At 38.3% G+C, this 12113-nt stretch overlaps 1 protein-coding gene across 1 annotated transcript in view; it reads left to right on the forward strand.

The window, feature by feature from the left end:
• The window catches only part of ITGA9 (integrin subunit alpha 9), a 212176-nt gene that overhangs the window by 142984 nt on the left and 57079 nt on the right, over positions 1-12113 (forward strand). Inside the window, exons 19-22 of the mRNA XM_058803423.1 lie at positions 5563-5649; positions 6836-6915; positions 10107-10196; positions 11829-11937. Coding sequence (XP_058659406.1) covers positions 5563-5649; positions 6836-6915; positions 10107-10196; positions 11829-11937 — 366 coding nt within the window. The remainder of the gene's footprint in view (positions 1-5562; positions 5650-6835; positions 6916-10106; positions 10197-11828; positions 11938-12113) is intronic.

The raw sequence follows: 12113 nt of genomic DNA on the forward strand, positions 1-12113 counted from the left end.
CAGCTGTGAGCAGGCATATGTTTTGTGATATCTCCCAAAAGTAAGAAGGTCTTAAAATGCAGGTCTATATAATTTTCCTGTTGTGTGGAACAAAACATCCAGATGTTCATCTAAATTCTCATTTGAGAAAGTATCCCTTCTCACAAAAAGTTCACATTGAAATTACTGAGGAATAAGTATGCCTTTTAGTCAGGGTCCATGATGAGAATAAAAAATGGTACAAATTTAGCAAATTTTCCCAGTGCCCAGTGTAAGTCTCTACCTTTGGTGCAGGTCAGAGAATTTCCAAATAGCTAGTGGGCATAGTTATAAAGCCTATCCAGAGAGGATATAGTAGGTAGATGCATAGTACCTAACTTTTGAGACTTAGCATAGCATGAGGTGGACAGTGCAAGTAGTCCTCTCTTGTGATATTTTCTCAGGAAATTTATTTTAAGACTTCTTGGATGAAGATACTGTTCATGATCCTCTGTAGTGTTAAGTGCACTGGTTCACAGACAGGCACCATAGAACAAGAAAACTACTAACAACAAGAAAGGCAGTTACAAGAGTGTGTACTCTCACAACAGATGCAGGGTTCCTTGGAATTCACTCTTGTTATTCTGATCTTGTATCCTTTGGAAAACAAGCAGCATCACAAAAAAAAATATCTGAACAAGTTAAGTAAATTTTCAACATCTTCAAAACAGGAGTGTTCTGCCAACAACACAAGACTTCCAGGACATTTTCTCATCGGTTCTGGAATGTATGCACTAGTACCCAAGATTTGCGAAGAGGATTTTTTCAGTTTAAATAACAACAATATAAAAAGACCTTTAATTTGAGTATAGCTAAGGAAAGAGAAATATAAACTGCTGACAAATGTATTTTCTAGCAACTTGAGTTTTTTTCCCTTTTAAAAATATACAGATTATTTTAATAATTCATTAATGAAGTTTCAATGCTTTTCATTGGTGGTTTTAATCAAAAGTTCCTTAAGAAATAACAGGCAATCAGAACAGTTTTTAAAAGTATTGATAGTGGAGCCCTGGAAAATGTTAAAGATAGAACTCTGAAAAGGCTTTGTATTTTCTCAGATCACTGCACCTGCATAAGCAGTATGATAAATGATATAATTGTTAGATGTGATGATTGTTTAGTAATTATATATAATTATTATATAGTCATAAGAGGAATAATGAGAAACTATGTTGGAAATTTAAAGGGGGGCTATGCTTAGCTGAAATCTATGTATACAATAGAACAATATAAGTTTAATAATTAACATGAAGGTTATATAACAATAGAGTATAAAAACATGATCATCTCGAATGTATGGTCAGAATCAGATTTGGGTTCTAATACCCCGATTCCCAGAGCTCTTAATAAAAGCACCACATATAATCGCTTATGTGATTATGTGTTTTTGAACGCTAACAGTATGATGTGAACTCTAGCACAGATAGTCAGCAGTATTCAACACAATACATAAATTACCTTAAGTTCAGAGATTATTATCACCTTCTGTTGAGAGCCACATCTGGAATATCCTTTTCACATTTAGTATTGTTCTGTTGCATCTCCTTAGTGACATTGCAGATGCAGTATCTACTTGTAGGTTGTGCGCTTAGAGAAGCGAAGAGCAAACAGGTCATAAATGAGTGTTAGAATAGTTGAATTCACACCTTCTCTGTGAGAACATGGTGAATGCAAAATAACACAAATTACCTGTACTTATATGAATGTTTGCTTTTGCTGATAGTCATAATATGGTAGAAGAGTTGTCATATAGATAAAAGCCTGGTATTGGAGTACCAGTGTTGAAGGGCAGATAATGGGCTGGGGAAGATAACTTAAGGAGATGTTTTAGGCAAGGAACTTGCAACCAGTCATGGGTGGAGATGAGTGGGGAGAAAGTTGAGGAAGTGAAGTGATGACTCTGCGTTGGTGCCAAGGCCAACATCAGTTCAGAGGAGTCGTTCTACCTTTGGGAAGGAAATGAATGATGTTGGGAAAAGTAAAACCCAGATATAATTATATGAACTGCCAGATCAGGCTCAAGAAGATTGGAGGGTTTTGGTTGGACATAAGTGAGAGAGAGAATGGTCAGGTTGTACTGGCTAGCCAGTAAGTCATCCCATACCAGGTATGCAAAACTCACTTGGGGAAAAAACCCATATGGGGTCTAATTTGAAAATGGGAAGTCAAGATGAGGCTGAGGAAGTTTCAATGTCTTGAACTTGTGTGTTTCATTGCTCATGTTATAATGATGAGGAACCTTTCCTTTCTGTGGCAAAGAACTTTGAGACACAGACTGTGAGCCAGCCTGAGCTTCATATTTCTCATAACTAGGTCAACATTTGCAATGAAGTCATAATACAGTTATTTGACTAATTATCTGAGTATTTATCTGGTTGACTAAGAGTATGTAACACTCCGAAAAGTTGCAGAAAGAAAGTTTTCCAGATAAAGCTTCACACTGTCATGTTGGAAGGGAAACAGCCAACCCTTTTGGTGATATTTTCTATGCAACCTAGGAACTGCTATCAAGCTCATGCAGTAAGCTGAGTTTTTCAAATGGGCTGTATAATCATAGAGAAGCATTGCTCATCAAAAGCATGACCTAACATCCATCAGCAAGAAGTGGTGTCTGCAGTTTCTGTAAGCCTTGAATTGCACTGCTGTTCCCTATTTGTAAGATAAGGCAGCACCAAACCTTCAGCCTCCTGGAACAGTGTGAAAATTGAGTTTAGAGAGCTGACCACCATAGGAAAACACATAAAGAAACAATTTTCTCTCCCTCCAGAACAGCACACTGAAATTGAAGCCTGAAGCTAAACAGTGAGCAGTGAAGGAAAACCAAAATATTTACTCATTAGCTGAGCTTCTCCATCTTAATCACAGAGCAAGGCAAGAAGTCCATGGGAAAAATTTTCTGGGTAGCCTTTAATTTATAAATTTGTGGGAGGCTGAACCAGTATGATGGAAGCCAAACTCATTTCTGCTGTTCCCTAGCATTGAAAAGTTTTATTGTACACCATTACTAGAATCACTCAAGTTGGAAGGGACCCATAGGGATCACTAAATCCAACTCCCAGCTCCTCATGGGACTCCTAATAAAACCATATAACCTAGAGCATTGTCCAGATACTTTCTGAGCTCAGACAGATTTGGTGCCCTGACCACTTTCCTGGAGAGCCTGTTGCTGATTGACTACCCTCTCAGAGAATAACTTTTTCATACTCTTCACTCTCAACTTCAGTAATGTAGTATTAATAATAATCATTAAACTGGACAGTATGTAATGAAGCCAGAAAGTCATTCAAGTAAATTTTCCTGCATTTGTTAAACTGTTCCAAGCAACAATAAGGAAAACTAGTGAATTCAACATTATCTTGTAATTTCCTTTCACAGCCAATAAAACCATGGGCATCTGCCTGCCTGCTGTCTGGTCTATAAAGGCATCAATGTATGAAGAAGGAGTGCTCTTCTTCTGTTAATAGTATGAAGGTTCTCTCAATTATCCTGGCCTTTGGCATCTCTGAAGGGATATGGCCTTGAGGAGAGGAGACAGCTTCTTGGGTCTGTTTGGTCACTGTCACCATAGTGGACAGCTATGTAATTAGAAACACTTCTTGACAGACCACAGGCTATGCATTGATGGAAGAGAGTTCATCGTTTGCCCCAGTTAGCAAGGGACATTTGAATGACCCAGAACTGAGAATGGTTTTGGTTTAAACAGGTGTGAAATTTTTCATTTGGTTATGCAGCTGCCCAGACTTTGTGTTCTCTCGATCACTCTCATAGAACTGGAGAACCTTCCAGATTCCTGAGAGGAAAAGGCTAGTGAAAGGGATATTTTGCCCATTAAGCACTTGTTTTTCTATTTTGTGTTCATTTTAGAGCAGAAAATCTATCACATATGTGGATGGTAGCTCTGTAATACTGAAGCTAGGTATTTGATTTGCTAAGCAGTGCCATCTTTCATATTTCCAGAAATGAAGTCTACTAAAGATTGCAAGGAAAAAAATCCGTAGAGAAACTGAATGGGAAGGCCACTCCTCTGGCATTTTAGAAGTATTGCAGTAATGTCACTCCATTAGATATCTCAAGGTGTGCACTGATTTTCTCCTTACATTATTTTTGCTTCTCATGAAACCAGTGAAATACTGTCCAAGTCAGGTAAGAAAGATAGTATTTGATCTATCATTTTCTAGAAATATGTGCCCTGATTTGAACCATGATTTTGAAGCTAAATATCTGTAGAGCACTAATGTTGTGCTTAGGTCAGAATGTGAAAGACAGAGAGGCATTTCCTGGAGATGCCTATAACCCAAGTGTGTGGTTCAAGAAGCTCCTTCCACTTGTTCTTGTTCCAGCTGAGAATGTAACTTTTAAGTGCATATTTGAAGTAACTCAGGAAAGGTACATGAGCATGTACATTTTGCTTTGCAAACTGCAATAAACAGTGAAAATAGGTAAAATAAATTTTATGTTCTGTAGCAAAGAGATTGTCAGCTGCATATCTGGAATGAAATTAATTTATAGAATGAGATCTCTAAAATTTAGGTATTTGTATTATAGCACATACCATAAGCAGTATAGTTCAGGTGATGCTATAATCAACAGTAGGGCCTAGAGAGGTATCCAGCCCAGTCGCCCAGTCTAAATTAAACATCTGCATTTGGTCTGCTGAACTGTTTTCTACATCCTTTTATTACCACAGGAACAGTGACATGTAAATCACATGGCAGTCACTTGCTGTGTAGGCTTTTCAAAGCAAGATTCCAGATCTGAATCACACTGCTAAAGTTTAGTGACATGAACTTGTCCACAGTGGCAGAGTATTAAACTGTTCCCTGATAATCTTGTAATGGGAATGTGCTCATCTGGAGCTAGGCACTTATTTTATGGAGCAATGAAACACTCCATTCACCAGAAGAATTTCTGTTGTAGTGGAGTCACCACTCAAGCAGTATAGGGCTGTTCTAACATTTTGCATTTGAATTATTGACTGTCCACAGACAATGTTTAGCGTGAGGAGATGCTCATTCCTCTGCTTTATCTATGCCTTGTCTCACTAAAGGTTAGTATCCATACCAGCATGACTCATCTTGTGGACCAGGGCAAGAGATCAGGGCACTGAATGTCACCAGAACCAGATTAACTTTCTCTTCTGCATCTGTGTGTCTCATGGTTTGGTCACTGTCTCCCAACACTCTTCTCTCCTCGTGGTGCAGGTACCTGGAAAAACTACCTTAGAAAACCTACATTCTTGATCATTTGAAAGCTTTCTTTTAATAAAAGGAGGGAATAACTGAGTTATCCAAGGATTTGGGCTGACTCCCTGACTCGAATGTTTTTAGTCACACAGTATTTCCTCATGATCTATCTCTTAGAGCAAGCTTCTTATCGCTGTCTTCTTCCTAATGCTGGTCTGACTAATGTGAAATAAGGAAGTACAACACAGTGCTATGATGAGAAATATTTAATTTTCATAGTGTTTTATCATGTTGGTGTTTCTTAGCAATCTTCTTCCCCCCCCAAATCTGTAATCTCATGGTCTTTTTTGTTTTCTTGCAGGAGGAGCTGGGCATTGCTTGTGAGTTACTGGAGTCAGATTTCCTCAAGTGCAGTGTGGGATTTCCTTTCATGAGATCCAAATCTGGGGTAATTTTGTGATATTTGCAATTGGTCCATTTACTTGTGTCTCAAAGAGTGGCTGCAAAGCCAACTGCTCTGTTAAATGTCTGTGATTGATACTTTCTCTAGCTTGCTAAGCCAGATATCCAAGCCTTTCACAGTTACAGAGACTAGCTATCCTTTTTCCCACCAGACAGGGCCAATGACAGTGCTCTGGGCACTGCAGTAAAATGGCTTTGAAAAATGGTGCAAAAGTTGCAGCCTTAGAAAAACTACATATTTCCTCTGCAAAAAATTAGAAAAGGACTCTCTGTCTTACTTATGTTGCCTCTGTGAGTTTTTTGTCTTCTATCACATTAAAAAATCCAGATGGGTTCTTTCTGCCACTAAAATGATTTATATAAATTACCAACCCAGAAAGGTGAGAAAATGAGGAATAACTTAAGGATGACTTGAAAAAAATGAGTCTGAAATTTTTCAGAAAGTTTCCATTTCAAAAGCAAATCCTTTCCATTTGAATTGATGTATCCTTTGACCCAATATAAAAGTTTTTATAATTGACTCTTTTGTGCTATTTTGAAAAAGTAAAAAATATTTTAAATGGAATTGAAAAAACACATGCAGTAGTAAAATATTATCTAGAATATAAGAATGTAAGCCATTGAAATTACAATGGATTTGGACACTGTTTCACTTGGCCAAAGTCTTGGAGTTAGGCAGAAAAATTACATGGAGAAGTAATCCACAAAAGTAAAATTCTTATTTCAAAATTAGCACCTGTTTTCACCCATTATGATGTGTGTCCTGAATGCTGCTTTAGCTTGAACCACTTGCTCCAAGACTCCAAGGGCAGGCCTGTGGCGTGGCCTTTATTCCTCCAAAAGATCTCTTAATCAACAAATAACATAGAGACATAGTTTCAGGCAGTGATCCTCCTGCTCTGCAAGACTCATTCCCAGGCAGATATTCAAGAAATACCTTTACCTTCTAGTAAAGGTCTTCTCTTAACGAAGGAAAACCCAAACTCTATAGTATGTGAAGACAAACACAATTACTAAGACTTTAAAGTTTATTTGCAGTAGAAGTGCTCTTACACATATCAAAATATGCCACTTTTGTAAAATTAGGCCAGTAAAATATAAATAAAGTTTCAGAATAAATACATTTTGAAACAATATGCTGAGTCTCTAAATATGGCTTCTTCTTTGCACAGTATGAGTTCAATGTGATCTTTGACACAAGCCATTTGACCGGACAGGAAGAAACACTTACCTTCCTTGTCACTGCCCAAAGGTAAGGGGACCCTTATATGTCTAGATGACTTGGATGTTCTTTGTTCCATGAAGTGTGCATTACGTGTGTTTGACAATTACATGATATTAGCTGTAGATACGTAAATTAGGTTAAATTACTGGGGCTAAATGCATGGATTTTGGTGATGCAGAGAAACTATGTATTGAAGCTTCCTGAAAAATGAGGTAGGATCATACACAGGTTTTCTTTGCCAGGCAGTTGACATTCTGAAGGATCATTCTGTATTCTCTCAGTTGAAAGGCTCTTGTGTTTCAGTGGCTATCTCTTGGACCATGTATCAAGCTCAGTTGCGGCTGATGATCAGCACAAGATAGCCCAACCCATTTGTTCCAGCATTTGAATGAAATAAACATGCTGGGATGCAAACCAAAAAAGATAAATGCTTTAATCAGATGGTCAAGGATCCCAGTTTTAGGTGCTAAAATCACGTATCTATTTTTCCCCACTCTGGATCTTCAGTGAGCCATGACAGACTGTGGAAAACATCTAGATAGTGTGCTTCCCAAAGAGCACTTCAGGTAGGCATTGAAGTAGGGTGTTGCAAAGTGTGCATGCATAGGCATTTTGTCTTGGGCAGGATAAAAGGTGTGACACATGCTTTGTGCCTTCTAAGATGATATACCATGAAGAAGCATACTGCATGGGTGATTCAGTAACAAGCACTTCAATGTCTGTATGGGAACCAATGTGCAGCTGTGTAACATTGGCCGTGAACTGCTGCTTTGATGTGTTGGGTGTTTGACTAGTTCCTCCTCCCCTTTACTGTGTAAATGAGCCAAATTCATATTCTTATGTATCCAAATCAGGATCTTCAGTCTGAATTCTCCTCCCAAATGGGATGACACCTCTACAAAAAGATAGAGATGAGAGATAAGATGTAGCAGCTGCTGAGTGACTGCTTTTACAAGGTATAGTCCTCCCCTGCAGTAGCAGCTGTAGGTGGGAACAAGATCCTGCAGTACACAGGACTGGTGTGAGACAATGAAAGTGAGACACATCACCATGTCTTGCATGTTAGCGAAGTTGTATTCTCCATCAGATGTTCATCATGTGTTCAGATGACCCTGTGATGCTTCTCAGTCAGAGACATCAGTATCTGCTAGGTGAATGCCAGTTAGTGCAGAGATGGGTCAGCAGTGCTTTAAATGTGCACAACCAGTGTTTTCCAACCTTGTATAGCACAGAATTTGCTCTTGTAATCTCACTTATATTTCTGTGCCCTACCAATGAGAATTACTAGTCTGTGCCTTTAGATGAGCAAAGAAATAAACGAATTGTTACACATTGAGTACATGCTTAGAGATGTTACGAGAAAGTTTCTCCTTGTAGAAGGTTGAGAGAGAATAGTTACATTTTGAAGGATTGAGCTAAACCTCCAAAAAGAGTAGTGCCATTCTCAATGCTGATTATCCTCATTTCATCTGTGTCTTTGGGCAAATTGCTTAATTCCCTTGCTGTCAAATGAGTGTAACAAAATCTCTCTACCACAAGAGTTGCAGGGAGCCCTGAGGTAAAGTCAGTTTAAGGAAATTGAGAGAAAGTACCTGTGCTGCAGTCAGACTGCCACAGATGAAGACATTGTTTCCACACAGAACTGGAGTTAGTCTGACAGAAATAGCTGGTCAGGGAAGCTATGTCATGCTGTCATGGGAAAGCAACTGTTGCCTTTCAAGTGTCTTCCTGAGCCTGTCGCATGTAGCTGCAAATTTGGCAGTAGAATCTGTGACAAGAGACTGGTTCAGTATTGGAACAATTGGAGAAATAATTAGCATCACATTATATTTCTTTTACACTATTTGGCTGTTTTTTAAAAAACAACAAACCTTTTTCTTTGCTTCCAGGTCTGAACTGTTTTTCTAGAGCTAGATTCACTGAGTTGTGCTCTCCTTTTCTGACAGTACCTTTACTCCATTTGAAACAGATAAGAACATATCCATGAACCCTGTCTAGAATTCTACTTGCTTATTCTGTGTGCCACCATAGTATCTCGGTATTTATGTTGGATGAGAAATGTCTCAATTTTGGACTCTTCTGTGAGCGTATTCAGGGGAAAAGCTTTTATTAAGTGGGGTTCTTTCCCAGGGGTGAAATTTGTGCAGTTTTTTATCTGAGCCATATTTTATCAGCAGACATAGGCAATGTGTCAGTGGCAGAAAGCTGAGCTGTAGCTAAGCATGTATGTAGCCAGCAGGCTCTATTTTTGTAATCTGAGCAACTCATAATCTGCATGGTATCACTTGTTATTGCCTGCTGTTGCCTCAGTGATACCGTCCTCAAATAAATATGATCATATATTTTGTTTTGCCAGTTTGATTTGTGGGTAAATCCAATGAACTGCAAGGCAAAAGTGATTCCAGAGTACTACTGAAGATATTGGAAATACCTATAACATATCTTTCAAGATTGTTGTTTTGAGCTGTCACCCCTCACAAACCTGCAAAAAGTTGCAGGTTTGTGTGCTAGACAGGCATTACAGGAACCTTTCCCAGACTTCATACATAAAGTATTCACACTGAAACAAACTGACTTAAATGAGAGCTAATTGTTCACTTTTTTCCATTTTTCAATTTGGTTATGACTGGCCGAGGCAACTGCCTTTCACAATGTAAAGTAGAAGTGCTTTCATTTTGGCAGCTAAGTACAGGAATAGGGGGAAAGAGAGGGTGGAATTGCTGAGAGGTTATGGCCAATTCACTACAAGAGTCTTGCCCAAAAAACTGCTTGCGGTGGCAGCAAATTGGTGCTATAGTACAGTGCAGGTACACTGAAAACATTTATTCATTTGGTGAGTCAAGACCCTGTGTGAGGTGTGTCACTCACAATGTGACATGCGGTCAAACTGGGAGAAACTGAGCCCTTGCATGGAAGTCTAAATGTTCTTGTTTCTCTCCACTTTCTATGATGGCTGCTGTAGTTTCCCACAGACATTTGAATTCACACCTTGTTCCAATGTACTTTTTTTTTTTTTCATGAGCCTGTTCATGTCACAGCCACAAAACTCATGCTTTTTGTGTGTGCCCTCTCCAAGGCTGGGTGAACTTTCTTAAGGAGCTGATATCACTCAAATACAGAGGCTCAGAGTACAAGGCAGAGAGATGGTGACTGTGAAACTGTGATGTATTGCAAAGGCTGTCCATTTGCAGTATGTTTATTTTTCCTTTCTGACATAGTGGAAACCTAGAACGCACTGAATGTCTGCATGATAATACTTTAATCCTGTCTGTGCCCCTGATGCATGAGGTGGACTCATCCATCAATGGGTAAGTATCAATCACCAAATGAAAACAAAACCAACAATAATAATAATAATAATCAGCAGCAGCAGCATCCTAAGAATAACATCTGAGTGTCATCTTCTCTTTGTTTACATATAGCCAGACTATTACTTTTTCCTTGTTTCCCTGATCATTAAGACAATCTCATTCAATATCTGTAAATTTTATTAATTTCAAGACTGTACCTCATTTTTACTACTTCCTAAATAATGCTAATTAGTTACCATCACATTTATAGTAGGTATTTTAGTGATTGTGTTTAAATTCAAGTGATGATGTAGATATGATAGACCTTAAAATTAAATTTAAAAAGAAGATGTAAACTACATCTTGTTCCTTAGGACATGTCTTTAAGGAAATGGTTAAGAGTCACCAGGCCAAAGGTTGCAGTCAAATGTTCTGGAATTTTAAGGAGATTGATGAAGTCTAGCTGTTTGCCTTTCTGTTAATTCCACAAACAGAATTTGCTTCTGCTTATTTTCTTATTTCCTCTATTCCCTAGTCTGTGAGGCACATTCCTAGGCATAGTAATATTGGTAATATTCTTCTTTTTGGACAGTATATTTTTGAAGCTTGTTTTATTAGTTTAATTGTCCTACATTTGAATCTAGAGGAGCAAACTTCATTCCTGGTTATAAATAGCCCAGAATGGCTTGTACCATATTTGGGAGAAGCCTTCTGGCATAACCCTGTAAATGGGAGGAGAAAATCTGTCTTTCACTGTTTCCCCTAGCAATCGCTGGCACAGGATGCAGGCAGGAAAAAAGGAAATGTACTTAACCAGGGTTAAAATCCTGTCTCAAAGTGCTCTGATTCCAAAGGAAAACCTGGGAAGGAAGCAGAGTTTTAGGCAGTAGGGAGGACTAAGGTTTGTCTGAAATTACACCAGGACCCTTTCCAGATAGTGGAGAAGCCCGAGATTAAAAGAAGACATAAACGATGCTTAAAGCACTCCTAGTCCTCTTCTGCAGGAAGCACTGTGTTGTGCTTCCAAGTAATTTCTGATAAAATCCTCCTGCATTTTACTGTGTGATTAGATGATAAGAGTGATTAAGGAAACTTGAACTGTTTTACTCTAGTTGAAAGCAGGTTATCCCCCTCTTAATCTTTCCCTTAATAATCTGCTTAATAATAAAGGTAGTAAAACTTAGGTAATTAACTGTTTATTCCTGAAATGCTATGTAAATGTTAAATGAAATTGAAGTGTTGCTTTAGTGAATATGCAACTTAAAGTATTCCTCTTAGATACTATTTCTTCAGATTAACTTGGTAGTGCAATGATTTCCCATATTAATCCAAGCTATGGGACTTGAGCAAATCAACCATGCCAAGGGACTCCAGAAAGGAGGATTTGTGATAGGAAAGGAGAAAAAAGGATAAATAATCAAAAGACATCTGATTCATCGGTGGGATTTTAGCCCATGTCAGTTGAGATGTTGCTTGTGTTGTCTAACTCTGTTGCCAAAAGGAAATCAAATCACAAAAAATAGATTAATGTAAAATGGTCCCATAGAATTTCACATGACTAGAAAGGAAGGGGTGCAATTCAGCTAGACACAAATATATTTCATTTTTGTCACAAATTCAGCGTACTAAATTTGTATCTTGGTCTTACAGAGAAGTCTTCCCTACTTCATTTTTCTACGGTGATTCTGTGGCAGCTTCCAACTTTGTTCAGTTGGAAAACCATGAATGTCTTTTCCAGTCTCTGAACTTCACGCTGCAGGTAAAACTCATCCTTGTTTTGACTGCTTTCCTGATTGACAGCACATTCTTGTTTTGTATCTATTTTATTCTGAGTGTGGTAAGGGCTTTTGTGCATGATTTTGGATCACAGTCATGGGCAGAATGGAAGCTTTGGACAAGGTTTATAAAGACCTCTTGTTGAGTTATGAGGTTCAG

Source organism: Ammospiza caudacuta, chromosome 1 (genome assembly GCF_027887145.1).
Source record: "Ammospiza caudacuta isolate bAmmCau1 chromosome 1, bAmmCau1.pri, whole genome shotgun sequence".
In the NCBI taxonomy this organism is placed as follows: Eukaryota; Metazoa; Chordata; class Aves; order Passeriformes; family Passerellidae; genus Ammospiza; species Ammospiza caudacuta.